Here is a 21,430-nt window from a genome sequence, read left to right on the forward strand (position 1 = left end):
CCGCTCCCCCCATCCCGGCGCTAACCCCACTGGACTGGGAGCCCCACGAGGGCTGGGCCTGGGGCTGTCTCCGTCACACTGGGTCCCCACCATTGCCCAGCAGTGGGTGGAGCCCAGAGCAGTAGCTAATGAAAATGGTGACTTAATACTGATTGGATGTTGGGTAGAAACTGAGATTCAGAGAATCCTAGACTCTCTCTGTTTTAGGGTAAATTGTGTTTCCTTCAGGACTGGACCAAATGAAACATCTCTATTTTTTTTTTTTTTTAATCTCTATTCTTTTTATTTTTATTTTATTTTAAGTAATCTCTACACCCAACGTGGGGCTCGAACTTAGAGTTCGCAACTCTTGATCTCGAACCCAGAGATCAAGAGATGCGAACTCTACCCCTGAGCCAGCTAGGCAGTGGGAAATGTCTCTATTCTTAAGCAATTTTCTGGGTTCCCCCTCTCGTCCTCTGTTACCTTATCTCTTAACTCCAGGGATGACCTGAACTCCCTTTTTTCTTCAAATAGTTCATTTGCCTTCCTCCTAGACTTCTGGTTTGTGACGAGAGAATTGTGAAATTAACTTAATGGCTCAGCATTTCTTTAATGGAATAGAATAGAACGAATAGAAAATATCAGGATGCAACACACGGGGCAAGAGGAGGCATTGTTTCATAAAACCTTTGTGCCTGTGTGTGCATGCGTGCATGTGAACTCTGGGTCAGGAGGTAAACGTATTTCTTACTGGGTCAAAACCCTGTGAGAGACGCTGCCCTAGATGGAATGCACCATTTCTGGAATTCTGGACATTCGCTGAAACTGACCCAAATACCGCGACATCCAACTGAATAATCAACAGCAACAGGCATCCGTGTATCCAGACCTGACTCTGGCAGAGTGTCGCTTCATCCTCACAACCACCCTGTGGGGCAGTATCGTTATTAGCCCCATCTTACAGATGAAGAAACTGAGGTTCGGGGAAGGAAGCCACTTGCCCAGGATCAGCTAAGAAGTGGCAGACCGGGAGGCCCAACCTTCGGACCCCGTATCAGGCAGCACGGCCTCCCATCACCATGACAACACCGACCCCACACCAGCCTCTTTGCCGTTTGTGTGGTGCCTGCTGGCTGCCACCTGGCGCCAAGATCTCGCAAAGAGAAGACAGAGGGAGGCTCCTGGGGCAAACATCCATAAGGGGAAGGAGAGGGTCCCAACAGCGTCTCCTGGGGTAGGGATGTGGGCGAGGGGCTGAACCAGGGTGGCCATGTCCCGATGGGGCTTGGAAGAAGACTTCCCCATTGGACTTAGCCCATGAGGGTGAGAACCGCCCCTCTGCACCAGCCTGCAAACCAGACAGGCCCTGCCTTTTCTACCGATGTTTCAAGATTCCCAAGGGCTGAGGTTCCAGACACCGGAGTGAGAAAGGCCAGCCTGGAACCCTCTTAGCTCTACAGCTCTGGGCCTTCCTTTCCTTTCCTTTTCTTTCTTTCTTTTTTTTTTTAAAGATTTTATTTATTTATTCATAAGAGACAGAGAGAGAGAGAGGCAGAGGGAGAAGCAGGCTCCCCGCTGAGCAGGGAGCCCGATGTGGGACTCGATCCCAGGACCCTGGGATCATGACCTGAGCCGAAGGCAGACGCTTAACCATCTGAGCCACCCAGCTGCCCGTTAATAATTTATTTTTAATTTTTTTTTTTTAGTAGGCTCCATGCCCAATGTGGGGCTTGAACTCACGACCCTGAGATTTAGAGTTGCATTCTCTACCCACTGAGCCAGCCAGGGGCCCCCTTTCCTTTTCTTTTGCAAGAAAGCAAAAAGCAGCCTTGGCAGCATCGGCGACTAGCATACGGTTTCTCAGGACACCAGCTTCAGACAAGGCCACTCTGCGACCACGAGGGAGTGGGATGCAAACAAGGCCCTTCCATGATCATGTCAGAGTGCACACAGAATAGAGGTCACTGTGCAAGCCACAGAAACTGCCAGCCATCCCCCTCACCCAGCTCAGGTGAATGACCACTACCACTTCCTGTTTCTCCCACGGCCTGGATACAAACGATTAAGATGAGCAACCACCTAGTTACTCCCGCCTCCTGACAGTGTGCAACCCGCAGCCACACACACTGCACAAATCATGCCCAAATCCCCTAACGCCAGCCCACATCCTATAACAAGCCCGTCCTGACACCCTCCTACTGAGAGGCCCCAGGGTTTCCCAGGGTGCGTGCAACGAGCTGACAAACCCAACTGGGTTTGACCTCAGGGGGATTCCTCCTGGTCTGTGACTGGAGGGTATCGGCATCAATACAATGAGAACCTTATCAGAGCCAGTCTTGGTCTTGCCTATCAGCATCCACGCCCCTGCTGCTGGTAATGGCTTCCCACCCTCCTCTTCCTTGGTTCATGCCTTTGGAAAGAGCTTGACCCTACGCTTGGCCCCGGGGTGGCCATGTCACATAGATGTGGCCAATTAGCTCACTGGAGAGCCAGGGGTTACAATGCTTGGCTGAGCAGAGGGGAGGGAACCCACAGTGCGCTAATGACAGCTTTCCTTGAACTTTTTGTCAGAAATATTGGAGGAGAGGGGCTTGTCTCCTGCTGGGTCTAAGTTGCTAGGATGTAAACACAGGGCTGAATGACCCCAGATTTATACCACAACAGGAGGGACGGCCCAACAGTGACACAAACACAGAGACTACAGTCAGAGAAACGGAGTCTTAAAAGCATCATGGGACAATCCCTGGATCCAGCCATGCCTGAAGCCGAACTTGCCCCTCTCTGGACATTTTAGCGACTCCCCTTTTCTCCTTAAGCTAACTGATACTTCTTTCATTTGCTGCCGAACAGGCCCTGACTATATATTACCTTACACAGTCTTTTTATGGTATTCATTGACATTTGGCTGTGAAGGGCTTAGCATAAGACAAGTGCTCGATAGGGGCGCCTGGGTGGCTCAGTCACTAAGCCCCTGCCTTCTGCTCAGGTCATGATCCCAGGGTTCTGGGATTGAGCCCTGCATCAGGCTCCCTGCTCCACGGGGAGCCTGCTTCTCCCTCTCCCACTCCCCCTGCTTGTGTTCCCTCTCTTCGCTGTGTCTATCTCTGTCAAATAAATAAATAAAAATCTTAAAAGTATACATATAAGTGCTCGATAAAAATAACTGCAGAATCTCAAAGCAGGAAGAAGTCATGTGGTCTAACCTCCACTCCAAGCAATAATTTCCCCCATGATATCCCCAATGGAGTGTGATCCTATTTTGTGCTTGGATCCCTCCAAAGACAGGGAGCTCACTGCTTCCTACTGTCTCTTAGGAGTTTCTACGAGCACCAGCCCTGACAGTCTCCACCCAACCCCCAAGCCCAAACTCACCCTGCAGCTGAGAGAAACGCAGGGCAGCAGCGTTGAGAGCCTCCACCCGCTCACTCTGGGCCGCAATGTCCCCCTCCAGCAGTCCATGCTTCTGCAACAGGTCCTCGGCCTCCACCAGGTGCTGCCCGCACTCGCGGGACAGCAGCTGAGCCTACCAGAGGGGGCAGCACTGAGCACATGCTTGGCATTGGCCCTCAGGCCAGCCCCACCCCGCACTGTCCTGGATTACTCTTCTGCTCCTCCAAACCATCTCTTGAACTCTGATCTCTGTCTCAATCTCCTTGTCCCTGTCAACATCTCTCTCTCTCTCCATCCCTCTCCAGCTCCCTGACAACACTTTCAGTGTCGACAGCCCTCCCTTGCTGTCCCGGCCCACCATGCCCACCCTCCGCCCTGGGGCCGGCCCCACCTGCATCTCCTCCATCCAGTCCACCATGTACACCATCTCCTGGAAGACCTTCTGCAGGGCCAGGTTCTGCTCGAGTCGCGTCCGCCGGGCCCCCACCAGCCCGGTCAGCAGGGCCCACTGGCGCAGGACGCTGTCACGCTGGGCCGCCACACGCCGGGCATCATGGTAACCTTCGGCTGCCAGTGCCTGGGCCAGCTCGGCCACGCCCTGCACCCGCTCCTCGTAGGCCGCAATGTCAGCCTCGATGGCCTCGTGCTTCTTCATGGCGGCCTCCACTGCCGGCAGCTCATACCCGAAGTTGTCCTGGGGCAGGGCAGGCCAGGCCAGGCCACAGACGCTCACCCATGTTGCCCCAGCCATCCATCTGTTACCCTGCCCCTGCCCCCACCATCCCCAGTTACCCTGGAGACCAGCCCCATCTTCCTCTGTTACCCTGGAGACCAGCCCCACACTTCTCCATCACATCTGTAGCCTGAAACTCGTCACTCAGGAAACAGTCCCCATCCTACCATTGCCCTAGAGACTGGGGACCAGGCCTACCCTACCCTGTTACTTAGGAGACTGATTCTATCCTCCCGAGTTACCCTGGACACCAGATACAACCTCCTCTGTCACTTAGAGTCTAATTAAATACTCTCCCTATTTCTGAAGAGACTAATTCCGTCCTCTCTAGTTACCCTGGAGACCAACCTCACTCTCCTGTTACCTTGGAGATCAGGCCCATTCCCCTCCCCCACCGCTCACTTAGGAGACCAGTTCTCACTTTCCACCGTCATTTGCCACCTGGGAGACTAATCTGACACTTTTCTGTCGCTTAGGAGATAGAGTTTCCCTCTCTGGTCCCAGGGCCAGCAGCCCCGCCCTCCCTCCATCTCCCCCAGAGCCAAGCCCTGCACGCGGTACCTGGGAGACCAGGCGCTGGTTCTCATTCAGCCAGCTCTCCCTCATGGCCACCTTGTGGTCAAACCTCTGGGCCAGTAGTTCCAGCTTCTCTTGCCGGATCAGCTCAGCCCGCAGAGCAGCCTCCCGTTCGTGCTCTGCCTTTTCCAGCTGGCCCCAGGCCTAGGGAGACAGGAGGCAGCTGTCAGACCCCACCAACATCCCACATTTTAATGGCCCTGGCTTCTCTGTCTGAGGTGACTCCTAGCATTTACAGCATCTTTGTGTAAACTGGAAAAAAAAGAAAATTGCTCCTTCATGGCACTTCCCTGATGGAAAACCGTCAGGATGAATATCCAGTCCATCATGTCTACAATGTAGATGGCTCCCTTGAGCAGTGCACAACCTACACACCCGCACAGAGTAACCTTGCCTCTCCCCAACATTCTCAACCTCACCTTGTCGATATCCCAGATGCCACAGCCCTCCCGAGGCACAAAGAGGCGACGATTACAGGCACGCAGTTTGCTCTGGATGCTGAAGAGCAGCACCTCCAGGTTCCCCTTCTCCTGAAACCTGAAGGGGCTGGAGCTCAGGAACCCTGCCTCCACACCTCCACTTGCCGCCCTCCCTCCTGAGCTGGGCCTCACTTGACTGGCTTCTCCAGGGTGCAATAGGCCGTGAAAGCCTGAAGCTGCTGCTGCACCCCACTCAGTGAGTTGGCAAACTTCTGGTTGCTGATGAGGCCCACGGTGCGATGGATCCAGGCCAGCAGCTCGGCTGCCAGCTCCTCGTAGCGCTCAATGATCTTCCCCACCTCCAACACCTGGTCCAGGACCTGAGGCGGCAAAGGAAGCTGGGGTCAGCCTTGTCCCAGATGTACCTCCAGGTGGTTCCCAAGCTCCCCCCATCCCATCCCTCGCCTCCCCAAACCTTCCCGATCCTCTTCCCCTCCACAGCCAGAGCCTTCATCTTGGAGAAATAGTGGTAGAAAGAGACCACATAGGTGATGATGGACTTCTCATCTGGAGCCTCCATGTTCACATCTGGGGAGAAAGGAGAGAGGGGGAGCATGACGGTGAGCATTCTGACAGGGATTGGGCAGAGGGAGAGAGAACCCACTCGTACTAGCTGTGTGACCTCAGGCAAGATAACTAACCTCTCTGTTCCTTAATTTTTGTATCTGCCAAATGGGGATTGGCCTCATGGGATTAAATAGTACCTGACACATGCAAACCACCATAGAGAAATGACCATAATTATTTCACACCATTCTGCCTTCCACCTCAGGGCCTTTGCACATGCTGTTTTCACTATGTAGGACAATGTTCCCTCTTCTGTGGGCCTAACTCCCACACATCCTTCAGGGCTCAACTCAACTTACATTGCCTCAGATAAGCCTCCCTGTTCAGCCTGTTAGTCTTCCTCATGGATCTTATCATTGCCTCCTGGGACTTACAATTTGCAATTAAATACTCATTTATGCAATCATGTCCTTAGCTTGAGTTTAAGCTCCATGAAGACAAAGGCTAGGCCTGTCTTTTTTTTTTTTTTAAGATGTATTTATTTATCTGAGAGACAGAGAGAGAGAGAGCACGTGTGCAAGTGAATGTGAGTCGGGGGAGGAGCAGAGGGAGAGGGAGAGAGAATCCTCAAGCAACCCCCCCCCCCCCCATCGCAGAGCCCTAGGTGGGCCTTGATCCCATGACCCTGAGATCATGACCTGAGCTGAAATCAAGAGTTGGACCCTCAACTGACTGAGCCACCCAAGCGCCCCCATGCCTGTCTTTTTTCACCACTGTCTCAGCATACAGTAGGAACTCAATAAATATGAAGTGTATAAATAATGTGAGGTTGGAGGCTGAGGACATGGACTTTGTAGGCAGCATGTGCTTAAATCCCTGTTCAACCACTTACTCACTGTATATCCTTAGGAAATAGACCTAACTTCTCTGAGCCTCAGTTTCCCCAGTGTAACAGGAAGGATAATCACAGTACCTGCCACCTGGGAGACCTGTAAGTATTAGAAAGAATAGCTTGGCACAGAGGACAAACTCAACGAATCCCGATTATTATTTTGATTTGCCCACTGAGTGCACAATATTATACTTGGCCTTTACTCTGCACTAACTCATGAAACCGACAGCCACTAAACACCTACTATGTGCCAGGCACTGAGCAAGAATACAGCTAACACGAGTCCCGTTTGCTGGTTTGCAGTGTGACGCTGGGCAAGTGACTCCACATCTCTGAGCCTTAGTTTCTATCACTTTAAAACAGGATGGATAAGTTCTATCCAACCAGGTCAGTGTGAGGAAGAAGGGGAGAAGTTTCCATAAAATTCCCAGCCCTGTGCTGGGCACAGAGTAGATGACCAGAGAAAAGGAACAGCTGTTATTCCAGAGATTGGGGGATTGGTGTTGGCATGATCACGGATTAGGAGTGAGGCTGAAGTCAGGGCATGGGGATGGGGATCATGTTGGGGGTGGGCTTGGCTTTGGGGCTGAGACCGGAGTTAGGGAGGGAGAGGGGGTTGGGCTTGGGGGGAGCTGACTCAGGATGGGGTTGGGGAGAGGAGGGCGTTCAGTTGGAGACAGGAAGGGGGATGAGGCTGGGGTTGGTGATAGAGATGCCAAAGGAAGGGACAGGAAGATGGGGAGGAGGAGGGATTGGAGATGAGGAAGGGGAGGGGCTGGGAGGGAGCTGGGACTTGGAAGGCCTTGGGTTTGGGATGGTGTTGCAGCAGGATGGAGTGGAGTTTCGGGTGGCATTGGGCTCGGAAGTCCCCCCAAGAGGAAGTCCGGCTGGGGCTGTGCAGGGCTCACCCTCAGGGTCTAGCAGACGTGTCAGCCCCAGGTGCTGCTCAGCCGTGCGGAAGGCTCTCTGCAGGTTGTAGTTGGCGTTGGACTTGGTGAGTTTGCTGAAGTCCACGAGATCGGGCCTGGGCAGGGGCACAGAGCGGGCAGGCAGCAGGCAGGCTCCCGGGCCAGTGGGCAAGGGGGCAGAAGGACGTCCTTGTCGGAGCCCCACCCACGGCGAGGGGCAGGAGGGGCGCCACCTGGCCCAGGGAGAGCTGTGTGTGCTGGTACGTGTCCGTGCATTTATCTGTGGCTGTGAGAACGGCGTGAGGGCACGTGTGTGACTGAGTTCACTACGCATCCGTGTCTACTTGGGGGTGTTTCTAAACAATATCACGCAGCCAGCCCACAGGGCCCACACCCTCACTTGGCCACTTCCTGGCTTTCACGCTATTTTGTCTCTGTGCCTCGGTTTTCTCCTCTGTAAAATGGGGATAATACTAGCATCCACCTCACGGGCTCACTGAATATTAAGTGACTTACTGGAAAGCACTGAGAACAATGCCGCATATACAGGAAGCACTCAGTAAATGTTGCCATTGAGTAGGGCTGGTGGGTTTCTAGCTGTGGGGGTGGGGCTGGGTCTCCCCATGTGTATGAGTGTGTATGTGTGACAGGCAAGGCTTGTGACTGAACACGTGTCTACAGCAGAAAAGGCTGGGTTCCGCTCCCACCACACCAGAGCAAGTCCTTCCCAGGCTCCGGGCCTCAATTTCCCTAAACTGCCATGTGTACAATCACGATGTGGGTGCCCTTTGTCTGGATGCCCACCCCTCGGGCAATTCAGCGCCAGGCGTAGGGGTGTGAAAGGTGGGTGTGCAGGGAGGCAGAAGGGGGGCTCTGGGGCTCGCCTCGAGGAAGGACTTGCTAATGAGGGGGAGGCAGCCGTGCACACACCAGAGAGGACAGTCCATGGGGAGGTGAGCTCTCCATCCTGGGGGCACTGAAGCAGCAAACACAGGCTGTGTGTGCACAGGAGCGTGAGTGTGTATACACATCCATGTGAGGGCACGTGCGTACAGAGTACGTGGCCTGGACAGGGTTCCGTAGGGGTGTGTGCCTTGTGTAAGTGTGAAGGGCATGCGTGTGAAGGGATGGGTCCTCAAGTCTACATGTGCATCTACATGCACACGTGTGCAGGCGTGTACCCACGGGACGCAGGGTAGGGGGCAGGGCGGGGCGGGGCGGGGCCAGGCTCCCCCAGGCCGGTGGTACCTGTGCCGGTGAATGAGCGCATTGAAGGCCAAGCCATCCCGCCAGCTGGTGGTGAAATTCTGGATGTTTACCTCAGGGTAACTGGCAGCATGGAAGGGAGAGACAGAGGCACAGATGGAGACAGTCAGGAGGAAAAAGAGGAAGGGAGGAAGAGAGAGAGAGATAGACAGAGATGGATGGATGGGTGGGTGGATAGATAACAGATAGATAGATAGATAGATGGATCAATTGAGGCAGGGAGATGGAAAGAGAGAGAGATGGAGAGAAAACAAGATACAGACAGAGATGGGGAAAGAAAGGAGGGAGGGGAGGAGATAGGAGGGGAGAGAGAAGAGGGAGGGAGGATAGAAAACAAGGAAAAGCAGACATGGAGGTAAACACAAGACACCAGGAAAGACAGCATTGCAAGACAGGCAGCCAGTCCCAGAAGGCTGAGCGTCAGAGAAAGCCCGGTCTCCATCCATGCTTCCCCTGCCTCCCAGGGGCAGCTCTCCAGAGGGCAGCGGAGGTCCAGGCCACACCCCTCCCGCAGGGTAAAGCGCTGGGGGTCCTGGGGACTTCCCAGCAGAGCCTGCACAGCTCCGTTCTCAGTCCCACTGAAGGTACCCAGAAGCCTGAACTTCTCCCTGGGCCCGCCCGAGCCCCAGGGTGGGCCCTCTTAGGCTAAGGGGTGGCTGCTTTCAGGGTGGGAGGGTGGCCACAGCTCAGGAATAGGACTGGGATGTCCACACAGGTGCACGTGAGGCCTCTCGAGGTGCGGGGACGGAGGGGACAGTCCACTACTCTACAACACTGCTCTGACGAGCCTGAGTTCTAAATTTGAACCTGGCCTTCCCGATTGTTACACGGGTTTATTTGTCAAGGTCAGAAGAGTGGATGTATTTTATTTATCAGTTCATTAACTTCAGATGTAACTTTGGACACTGAGGACTTGGGTGGCCCCTTGCAGTCCTGTCCCAGAAGGAACTCTCCAGATTAGGTTAGGGCCCGCCGGCCTGGTGGGGGCACCGGGTAGGGGGTGTGCTTACCCAGCTGTCTTCATCTGACACCACAAAAGCAGTGCGTCCTTGGCTGAGCGGGTCTCTCTGTTGTCCTCAGTCTCGATTTTGATCACTTGAATCTGTGAGGATACCAAACATGGCTGCTGGGACCCGGAAGGCTTGAGCCTGGGAGATACCGGCATCCCCCATTGCCAGGGAGAGTGGTAGGTGACAGAGGAGATGGGAGAGGCAGCTTCAGGCTGGGGCTGGGGGTTCAGGAGCGTGAGAGTGGGATCTGGAGTGGGCCGGGACATCTACAATTGGGGGAGGCAGTTGTGGACTAGGGTCTCAGTTTCCAGGGAAGCCTCCGCACTTTGGCGTCTGGCCCACCTCCTTGATCCAAGCCACCATCATTTCTGGCCTGGGCTAGTGCAGTCACGTGCATGCTGGTCTCCCTGCTCCTGCCCCCACAGTCTGTTCTCACAGCAGAGAGGGACCCTGTGAGCACCCGGATCAGATCGCATGCCTCCTCCCATCCTCAAGACCCTCGGTGAGTCCATCTCACTCACAGCAAAAGTAAACTTCCCCTTGTTATGTCTCTGACCTCATCTTCAACAGCCTACTCTGCTCCAGAGACCTGCTGTCCTCTTCATTAATCACCAGTGCCCTCCCACCTCAGGGCCTTTGCACTGCCTGTTCATTCCCTCAGGGGCCCACATGGCTCCACCCCAACCTGAGGTCTTGATTCATTTGTCACCTCTCAGTGAGGCCTTCGACAACCACTTGATTTTTTTTTAAGATTTTAGCCCAATGTGGGGCTCGATTCCAGGACCCTGGGATCATGACCAGAGCCGAAGGCAGATGCTTAACTGACTGAGCCACCCAGGCGTCCCTATGTCTATCCTCTTGATAAAACTCTCTCATTTCTCCCCATCTCAAACAGAAAAAAATCAAAACTGCTAATCGCAGATCACCTAGGCCCTGTCAACCCTTCTGACCTCATCTCCTCCCTGGTTCCCCCTTGCCTCCCATTCTCCAGCCACACTGGCCTTTCTATACCTTCGACATTCCAGCTCCTTACCACCTTAGTCAGGGCCTTTGCAGATGCTGTGTCTCTGGCCTGGAATTCTTTCTCCCTTCATCTTCATGTCATGCAGCCATCAGCTTCTCAGAGAGCCCTTCTCTGACCACTGAGTCTAAAATCTCAACACTATCAACCTGATATTTTGCATTTTTTATGCCTTATCATAATCTATTCTTCTCTGCATAGCTCTTACCTAGAGCTGATCCTTTTTTCATCCATCTCTTGTCTATGTATTTAAGGGTTTGTTTACTGTCTGTCTCCCCCACCACAGTGTAAGCTCCATAGAGGCAGAAAATTTGTCGATTTTGTTTCTGAACTGGAGCAAAAATGCCTGGATTTGAATTGCAGCTCCACTCCCCAGCTGTGTGACCTTGAACATATTACTTTGCCTCTCTGGGCTTCACTTTCCTTATGGTAAAATGTAATGAATGGTATCTAATTTATGGGGTTGTTGGGCTATTAAATGCCAAGTGCTTAGAACAGTGCCTGGAACAGAGTAAAAAATATGTAAATGATCATAGTGATGGTGGTGATAATTATTATTATTTTTATCTTAATTTTCACCCCCACCACTGGGATTAGGTTTCCTGGATCCTATTGGGAAAATGGAATGAATGAATAAGTGGGGGAGTGAGCGTGGGATGCCCTCCTAAGGCCACACGTTGGGGGGCGGGCCGGGCAGGGGTCACCTGGGGATCACCTGGAAGCGCAGGATGATGGTCCACACTAGCCCCAAAGTCAGCCGGTGGTTCCCGTCCACAATGTCATGCGAGCCCACGTTTTCCAGGTGCACGCGCTGCTCCTTCAGGAACTGCAGCGCCTTGTCCACGTTTTCCAGCGAGTGGATCCTCATGCGACCGCGCGTGGGCCTTGGCTAGGGTGGCAGGGGCGTTGGGGGGCGGCCTGGCCGAGAACACTGTGCCCTCGGCCTCACCCCTTCCAAAGAAGACCGGCCCCCATAGCCACGCCCCCTGGATGTCCACGCCCAGGCCATGCCCCTTTGGTCTTTTCAAAGACCAAGGACCCAATCCTTTTTTTTTTTCCAGGCGCCCAGGACCCAGTCCTTTTAAAGAAGCCTGCCCCTTCCCGTAACGAGACCCTTTTAAGAGCCGGTTCCCTTCTTGGCTTATTCTAGTTCCCGTCTCCACCCATTTTACTGAAGCTCTGCCTCCAACCTGATAGCCACACCTCTTATCTAGAGGCCTCAGCAACCTCGCCAATAACCCTACTCCCCGTCCTTTCCGCTGGATGTCTGCTCCAGGCCACCTTGGTCTGGCCACTAGATCCATGGCCACACCCCTCACTGCCTCCCTTTCAGGCCCTTGCGGAGAGCCACGCCCATTCCCTCAGGTCTCCCCGCGTTTATAGCACTAGTTTGTTTCTTTTTTTTTCTTTTTCTTTTTTTTTTTAAAGATTTTATTTATTTATTAGACAGAGAGAGAGCACGAGCAGAGGGAGCGGCAGAGGGAGAGGGAGAAGCAGGCTCCCCGTGGAGCAAGGAACCCGATGCGGGACTCAATCCCAGGACCCTGGGATCATGACCTGAGCCGAAGGCAGACGCTTAACCGACTCAGCCACCCAGGCGCCCCAGCACTAGTTTGTTTCTGTGCTATAGCCATGCCACCCACGATTTCTGAGCTCTTTTAATAAATCTCTAACTCCCATCAGAATCACCTTTGCCATGAAGCCTCATCCAAGCCCAGAAATACAACTGCAACCCATACCACAAGCCAAACTCACACCAGCGTTCTGTCTGGTGCCCCAGATTTCCATGACCTATGCCTCCCCTTCCGATGACAAACGCACCCTCACCCATCGACCTCCTGCAATAGCATCCTGCCCCTATTTTATAGCCCTCCGCCTTGCTACCGCACTACCCAGGCCAGCACCCTCTAAAAAAGCCCCTTCCTTCTCCAATAGCCCCACCCCTTCCAACAGAGCTCCTCCCCACCCCAAGCCCAGAGTCCGCAGGAACCGCGGCCCTCACCTTCCACAGAACCCCGCTTCCGTTCCCAGCCACGCCCCCAGGCTCACCCAAGCCCCAGCTCTGTGCCATAGCCCTACCCACCTGAATAAAGGGCCGCTAACTCGCCGGGCCCTTCTAGGACGTTCCACACACCCATAAGCCGGACCCTATGATAACCCAGCCCGGGATCCCAGGGCCGCCGCCTTCCCCCAGGCCCTCAGGTCCCCTCACCAGCTGCTCCCCAGACAGCACTTCCAGGAGCCGTGTGAGCACAAAGCCGTCGCGGAGGTCGGCGTAGAGGTCCACGATGTGACAGCCGACGCGGGCGAGATGCGAGTTCACCCACTTGGTGAAGGTCTTCTTCTGCACGGCCTCGCGCTCATCTGAAAGACAGGCTCTGAGGATACCCCGCATCCCCAATACCTCCCCCTTGCAGCTTCTCCCCAGCCCTCCACTCCTGGCCCAGATCCTGTTTCCGCCCAACTCTGCAACAATCAGGGCTTTGCACAAACTCTTCGCTGCCCACCTGGAGACAGGTCCTTTAAAGCTTTCCTGAGATATCACTTCCCACAAGAAGCCTTCCCCGGGTCTCATCCCAGTTGACCCTGTTGATTCAATCAATATTTGAGCACCTACTGTGTGCCCCGCACTGTTCTAAGGCACTGGGGACAGACAGAGGCCTTCCCTCCCAGAGCTCAGTTTAGTGGGGGCACAGATAATACACTAGGGAGCTATGGAAGGTTAAGGAGGGGGTGGGGCAGAATGAGAGTTGTGTTTCAGGACCACCTCTGGCCCGCGTGGAGAGTGGGGAGGGTAGGTCAGAGAAGGCAAGAATGGCAGCTCAGGGCGGAGACTGGGGAGGCGACTCTGGAGAGAGATGACAAGCAGACCAGGACAGAAGCTGGGAATGGGAGAAGGGGACATACTGGAGAGTTAATCACAGATGAAAAAAATAAGACTTAGCACTGGCGAGGTGTGGGGGATGAAAAGGAAGGGATATGCTAGGAGGAATGCCCCCAGAGGACAGGAACCATGTCATACACACACCCGAACCCCTCCACCCCCACCCTGTGGTAGTTGGACTGCCAGCTGGACCCCGAGTTTCCCACATCCCTGGGGCCCAGAGTAGGCACGTGACTGCCAACAGGTGGGGGCGGAAGATTGTGTGCAACTGCTCAACGGCTGTCTCACTGGCAAAGACATTGCTTGGGAACCTCTCCTACTAGCTTTTCTTTTTTTTTAAAGTAGGCTCGGCGAAGGGGTGCCTGGGTGGCTCAGTTGGTTAAGTAGGCTCCGTGACCAAAGCCCAACGTAGGGCTCAAACTCACCACCCTAAGATCAACACCTGAGCTGAGATCAAGTGTGGGACGCTTAACCAACTGAGCCACCCAGGCGCCTGTCCTTTTTTTTTTTTTTTTTTAAAGATTTTATTTATTTATTTGACACAGAGAGAGACAGCGAGAGCAGGAACACAAGCAGGGGGAGTGGGAGAGGGAGAAGCAGGCTTCCCGCCGAGCAGGGAGCCCGATGTGGGACTCGATCCCAGGACCCTGGGATCATGACCTGTGCCAAAGGCAGATGCTTAACGACTGAGCCACCCAGGCGCCCTGTCTTTTTTTTTTTTTTAAATAACAGCTTTAGTATGAGCTATAATTCACACACTATAAAATTCACCCTTTTAAAGTGTAAATTCAGTGATTTTTGGTATTTTCCCAAGGGTGGTACAACCCGCATCACCATCTAATATCAGAACATTTTCATCCCTCCAAGAAAAAACCCTGTGCCCATGAGCAGTCACTCCCCATTTCCCCTTCTCCAAGCCCTAGGAAACTATGAATCTATTTTCTGTCTCTATGGATTTACCTATTCTGCATATTTCATATCAGTGGAATGATACAATATATGACTTTTCAGTGTCTGACTTCTGTCGTTTAGCATCATGTCTTCAAGGTTCATCCATGTTGTGGCATGTGTCAGTACTTTCTTTCTTTTTTATGGCTAAATAATATCCATTCTGTGGATATCCTGCATTTTACTCATCTATTCACCAGCGGTTGGACATTGGGGTTGTTTCCACTTTGTGGCTATTATGAATAATGTGGCTCTGAACATTCGGGTACATACGTCTTTGTGTGGACACATGTTTCCAGTTATCTTGAGTATATACCTGGGAGTGAAATGGTTGGGTTCTATGTTAACTCTATGACTAAACTTCTTAAAAAATATTTATTTATTTATGAGAGAGAGAGAGAGCTTGCACACAAGCAGGGGAGGGGGAGAGGGAGAGAGAATCCCAGGTAGCCTTCCCGCTCAGTGCAGAGCCCCAAGTGGGGCTCAATCTCACGACCCTGAGATGGTGACCTGAGCCGAAATCGAGAGTCAGACACTCAACCGACTGAGCCACCCAGGCACCCCTCCGATTAACCTTTTGAGAAGCTGCCAGACTGTTTTCCAAAGTGGCTGCACCATTTTACATTCCCACCAGCGCTGTACAAGGGTCCCAGTGTCCCCACATCCTCACCACTCCTTGCTATTCCCCATTTGATCACAGCCATTCTAGGGATATGAAGTGGTCTCTCAATGTGGTTCTGATTTGCATTTCCCTGGTGACTAATGATGGTGAGCATCTTCTTATGTTTACTGGCCATTGGTGTATTTTCCCTGGAGAGATGTCTATGCAAATCCCTTGTCCATTTTTAAATTGGGTGAGTCATTTTTTTTTAAGGTTCTACTTATTTATTTGAGAAAGAGAGAACACAAGCCAGGGAGGAGCAGAGGGAGAGGGCCAAGCAGATTCCCTACTGAGTGTGGAAGCAGACTTGGCGCTCCATCTCATGACCCCGAGATCATGACCTGAACTGAAATCAAGAGTCGAACGCTTAACCGACTGAGCCACCCAGGTGCCCCATAATATTATTTTTGTTATTAAGTAAACTCTACCCCCAACGTGGGGCTCAAACTCATGACCCCAAGATCAAGAGTCTCATGCTGCACCAACTGAGCCAGCTAGGCGCCCCTCTTTTGTAATATTAAATATTGCACTTGATTCTGGCAGTGAAAATATATATAAATTGCTAGAAAATAGCCACTGACTGACCTGTATTTTTTTTTTTTTTACTTTAAACAAGATCTTGAATGTTTACTTCTAATTTAAAAGTAAATATGCAGAAATTAATAGTAAATCCATATGAAATACCTTGTTTGTTTAAATGTGCATTTTGGGGGTACCTGGTGGCTCAGTCGTTTAAGCGTCTGCCTTCAGCTCGGGTCATGATCCCAGGGTCCTGAGATCGAGCCACGCATCGGGCTCCCTACTCAGCAGGGAGACAGCTTCTCCCTCTCCCTCTGTCCCTCCCCCCTACTTGTGCGCACGCTCGCTCACTCGTGCTCTCTCTAATAAATAAATAAAATCTTTTTTAAAAATGTGCGTTTTGTGTTGTGTGGAGAGGATGAGGACCCATGTGAACACCTGATCATCAATCACACACCAGGAAGTGGTAATGGAATAGACACTGAATTGAGTATTTGGTTATTTTGCCTTCCAATGGTGGGTGCCCGAGCCAAACATCAGATTTTGGCCAATGCTGAAGCCAAAGTGGGACTTCTGTGCACTCCCCAGTGAGGTGCCAGAATGAGGACAATTGCATTCAGTCCTGCTTCTATTGATAACACGCTGTTTGACTTCAAGCGGACATTTCTCTTCTTTGGGCTCCATTTTCCCATTTGCAAAATGAGGGGTTTGGACTAAATCAATGGATTCTTATCAATGGAACTTATGCTTGGAAGACAGGGATCCAAGAGAATATTTTTTTATTTCATAATTTCATTTTGATGATACCCAAAGGAAATGAATAGAAACACCTCCGGGGCCATCCGGATGGTGACATCATAAAGCACGATGCCGTGAGATTTTGGTTTTTGTGACTACAATCTTGTTAGCATGGAATTGGGGTCCAGAACTGAAATGCCCACAGGGGCCAGGCAGGCTCTGAAACTGAGAAAACGAGGCCCTAGAACAGGGGCAGCGGCCACACAGCCCCTGTGACCGGAGCCTCCTTGGAACGGAGCCCCAGTGTTGTCATATCATTTGATATTCCACAAGAAGCCCCAAATCTGGATTGTTTTTAAAAAGATTTTATTTATTTATTTGACAGAGCGACAGATAGCAAGAGAGGAAACATAAGCAGGGGGAGTGGGAGAGGGAGAAGCAGGCTTCCCGCTGAGCAGGGAGCCCGATGCGGGGCTCGATCCCAGGATCCTGGGATCATGACCTGAGCTGAAGGCAGACGCTTAACGACTGAGCTACCCAGGCACCCCCTAAATCTGGATTTCTAAAGACAAAAATCTCCCTATTTTTAAAATGCTGGCAACTCATTTATGTTTGTATAGAACACAGTGCAGGGGGTGGGGGATGAGCCTGCATGGCTCAGTCTGTTAAGCATCTGCCTTCGCTCAGGTCATGATCCCAGGGTCCTGGGATGGAGCCCCACATTGAGCTTCCTGCTAGGTGGGGGGCCTGCTTCTCCCTCTCCCTCTGCCTGATCCCCCTGCTCCTTCTCGCTCTCTCTCTCACTCCCTCTCAAATAAATAAATAAAATCTATTAAAAAAAGAAACAAAACACAGTGGGGGTGTGGCGCCTGGCTGGCTCAGTCACTTAAGCTTCGGACTCGGTTTCCGCTCAGGTCCTGATCTCAGGAGTTGTGAGATCAGCCCTATCCCGGGCTCCATGCTTAGCAGGGAGTCGGCTTAAAGAGTCTCTCCCTGCCCCTCCCCCCACTCGAGGGCATGGGCACTCTCTCTCAAATGAATAAATAAATCTTTTTCTTTTTTTAAGATTTTATTTATTTATTTGACAGAGAAAGCACAAGCAGGGGGCGCAGCAGAGGAAGACAGAGAAGCAGGCTTCCCCCCCTCTCCAAGCAGGGAGCCCGATGCAATGCGGGGCTCGATCCCAGGACCCTGGGATCATGACCTGAGCCGAAGGCAGACGCTTAACGACTGAGCCACCCAGGTGCCCTAGTTGTCATTTTTTTATGTGACTTTTTATTTTATTTATTTATTTTTTTCTTGTTTATAGTGGTTTTACTTATTGATATTTACCATATTAGGCATTCAAACTAAGAAAAATTTCAAATACAAGTCTACACAAGCACACAGTCGACGAGCCAGTAGAGTGAAGAAGTCATTCCAGCCCCGGAAGACTCCACCATACGCTCAGAAGGGAAGAATAAAAAAGACTAAGGTATTTGAAGTATGAAAAGTTTGACCTTACAGAGTCCCTGAAACTGTCCCAGGGAATCCCCCCCAGGGGTCCCTGGGCCACAGTTTGAGAACTGCTGCCTAGTTTTTCTCATGAAATGGGATTCAAAGCTTGTTGAATTTTAGTTGTCGCTAAAGCCAAGTTTGTATTTGTAGAAAAGTTACCCTACATGAGAATGCTTATGTAATGATGTGTGTAACACTAATTTTTAGCATTTACCTTATATGGTGGGTGTGAAAATAGACATCTGATGAACAGTTATCAATTAGTACCTTCCAATTTAAGTTTCTAGGTTTTAGCCAAACTGCCCTTGTTACAATTCAGTGAAAGTGTGTTCAGCTGATTGAAATGTCTACTTATCACTTAGTGATTTCTCACATTTTGTTGGCTACTCTGGTCTATTTTTTTTTTAAGATTTTATTTATTTATTTGACAGAGAGAGACACAGCGAGAGAGGGAACACAAGCAGGGGGAGTGGGAGAGGGAGAAGCAGATTCCCCACTGAGCAGGGAGCCTGATGCGGGGCTCGATCCCAGGACCCTAGGATCATGACCCGAGCCGAAGGCAGACACTTAACGACTGAGCCACCCAGGTGCCCCTTTATGTGACTTTTTATTTTTTATTTCTTTTTTTATTTTTTAAAAATATTTTATTTATTTATTTGACAGAGACAGAGATAGCGAGAGCAGGAACACAAGCAGCGGGAGTGGGAGAGGGAGAAGCAGGCTTCCCCTCGAGGAAGGAGCCTGATGTGGGACTCGATCCCAGAACCCTGGGATCATGACCTGAGCCGAAGGCAGACGCTTAACGACTGAGCCACCCAGGCGCCCTTTATGTGACTTTTTAAAAAGATTTTATTTACTTATTTGTCAAAGAGAGAGAGAGAAGGAGAGAGAGAGCACAAGCAGGAGGAGCAGCAGGCAGAGGGAGAAGTAGGCTCCCCGCTGAGCAGGGAGCCCGACTCGGGACTTGAACCCAGGATCCTGGGATCATGACCTGGGCCGAAGGCAGACACTTAACCAACTGCACCACCCAGGCATCTTATGAGTTGTCATTTATATATTCTCCGCTGTGGTAATCACTAGTCAGAAGCAAAACACATTTCCTTAGAATAAGACCTCAATGTATTCATATCTTTAATACATGGAGACTTTCATAGAGCTGAGGAATAACTAACTACTCTTTTATCCGTTGTTGGTTAGGGGAAAGGATATAGTAACACTTAGTATGTCAAGGATGTTTGGCTACTGGTCTGAGAAAAGTTAGGGAGCCGGTGGATACCAAGTAGTGGTGGAAACGTGGGGACATCATAACCCCCATGCCTGTTGGTGGGAGTTAGAAACTGGGGCAGCTATTTGGGAAGCGATCAGAGTCAAATTAAATTAGGGCATACCCCCATGACACAGCAGTTCTTGCCCTGTGCTTATGTCCCATAAACTTTTCCACGCTGGTTTATAAGGAGGATGAATGAGGATGTCCAATGCAATGCTAGTTGGGGGGAAGGGGGAGGGGCAGGTTGGGGCTTCGAGACAGCCTCATTGTCCATCACTGGGAAAATCGAATATGGTGAGTTCATACCATAGACTCCATGCAGCAGTTAGGAGCAATATAGTAAATGCACACAGCGCCACATGGCTGAGCCTTTTCTTTCTTTTTTTTTTTTAGATTTTTATTTTATTTTATTTGAGAGAGAGAGAGAGAGAGGGCACAAGTGGGGAGGGGCAGAGGGAGAAGGAAGAGAGAATCCCAAGCAGACTCCATGCCCAAAGGCGAGCCCGTCCCGGGGGCTCCATCCCGCAACCCTGAGATCATGACCTGAGCTGAAATCAAGAGTGAGACGCTTAACTGACTGAGCCCACCAGGGGCACCCACATGGCTGAGTCTTAAGGCATAGTGCTGAATGGGAAAACAATGCAAAAACTGCAATCTTAGGGGCGTCTGGCTGGCTCAGTGGGAAGAGCGTGTGACTCTTAATCTCAGCATTATGAGTTCAAGCCCCATGTTGGGCCTAGAGCTTACTTAAAAACAAAACCCACCATCTAGAATATGCTTGCATGCACAAACCCATATACATAGAGCTCTCAGATTTATAACAGTGAAATTGCAGTTCAGTAGGGAAAAGAAAGTCTTTTCAATAAATGGAACTGAGTCAACTGGATATCCATGTGGCAAAAAAAAGAACCCTGACCGACGCTTCACATTGTACACAGTAATAAATATAGTAAATATCAGCTGGCTTATAAATCTAAATGTGAAAGGGATAAAGAAGACTTTAGAAGAAAACATTAAAAAATATCTCCATGACCTTGAAGTAGGCGAAGATGTCTTCAGACACCAAGTGTTAGCCACGCAGGAAATAATTATTAATGATCAAATTAGACTACATTTAAGTTAAGAACTACTGTTCATTGGGGTGCCTGGGTGGCTCAGTCAGTTAAGTCTCTGCCTTCAGCTCGGGTCATGATCTCGGGGTCCTGGGATGGAGCCCCATATCAGGTACCCTGCTTAACGGGGAGTCTGCCCTCTCCCTCTGCCCCTCCCCCTGCTCATGCTCTCTCTTTCTCTCTCAAATATACAAATAAAATCTTAAAAAAAAAAAAAGAATACTGCTCATCAAGAGGCAACATTAAAAGAACAAGAAGACAAGCCACATGGTGGGAGAAAATATTCACAACACATCTATCTGACAAAGGACTTGTACCCAGGACATATAAGAACTCCTACAAAACAATCAGAAAAAAGCAGGAAAATTAATATGCAAATAGGTAAAGAACTTGAACAGGCACTTCACAGGAAGCTATCCAAATAGTCAATAAACATATGAAAAGGTGCTCTATCTCATTAGTTGTTATTAGTCACCAGGAAAATGTAAATTAAAACCACAATAGAGGGCGCCTGGGTGGCTCAGTCGTTAAGCGTCTGCCTTCGGCTCAGGTCATGATCCTGGGGTCCTGGAATCGAGTCCCATGTTGGGCTCCCTGCTTGGCAGGAAGCCTGCTTCTCCCTCTCCCACTCCCCCTGCTTGTGTTCCTGCTCTCGCTATCTCTCTCTGTCAAATAAATAAATAAAATCTTAAGAAAAAAAACCTTTTAAAACCACAATAGAATGCACACCCATCAGAATGGCTAAAATTAAAAAGACTGACCATACTAAGGGTTGGATGTACAGGAACTGAATCCCTCATACAAATATGAGGGAATATAAAATGACACAAACAGGCAGTTTCCACTGAAGTTAGATATACACCTACCCTATGACCCAACGCTTTCACTCATGGGTGGAAATGAGGGCTTATGCCCACCAAAAACCTGTATTAGAAAGTTTAAAGCAGCAACAGTTTGCAATAGTTTGAAATACCAGGAATTACGGGTTTGCAATAGTCTAGCTTGTGATAGCCCTAAACGAGGTATAACCCAAATGCTCA

The 21,430-nt window shown here is 50.8% G+C and overlaps 1 protein-coding gene across 1 annotated transcript in view; it reads right to left on the minus strand.

The window, feature by feature from the left end:
- Positions 1 to 21,430, minus strand: part of SPTBN4 (spectrin beta, non-erythrocytic 4) — a 71,436-nt gene that overhangs the window by 45,423 nt on the left and 4,583 nt on the right. The window contains exons 2-12 of the mRNA XM_035023330.1: positions 12,977 to 13,128; positions 11,480 to 11,653; positions 9,744 to 9,835; positions 8,716 to 8,796; positions 7,468 to 7,583; positions 5,576 to 5,688; positions 5,293 to 5,480; positions 5,101 to 5,218; positions 4,667 to 4,825; positions 3,764 to 4,066; positions 3,355 to 3,505 (exon numbers count right to left, since the gene is read on the minus strand). Coding sequence (XP_034879221.1) covers positions 3,355 to 3,505; positions 3,764 to 4,066; positions 4,667 to 4,825; positions 5,101 to 5,218; positions 5,293 to 5,480; positions 5,576 to 5,688; positions 7,468 to 7,583; positions 8,716 to 8,796; positions 9,744 to 9,835; positions 11,480 to 11,653; positions 12,977 to 13,128 — 1,647 coding nt within the window. The remainder of the gene's footprint in view (positions 1 to 3,354; positions 3,506 to 3,763; positions 4,067 to 4,666; positions 4,826 to 5,100; positions 5,219 to 5,292; positions 5,481 to 5,575; positions 5,689 to 7,467; positions 7,584 to 8,715; positions 8,797 to 9,743; positions 9,836 to 11,479; positions 11,654 to 12,976; positions 13,129 to 21,430) is intronic.

Source organism: Mirounga leonina, unplaced genomic scaffold (assembly GCF_011800145.1).
Source record: "Mirounga leonina isolate KUSES-001 unplaced genomic scaffold, KU_Mleo_1.0 Mir_177, whole genome shotgun sequence".
Lineage (NCBI taxonomy): Eukaryota > Metazoa > Chordata > Mammalia > Carnivora > Phocidae > Mirounga > Mirounga leonina.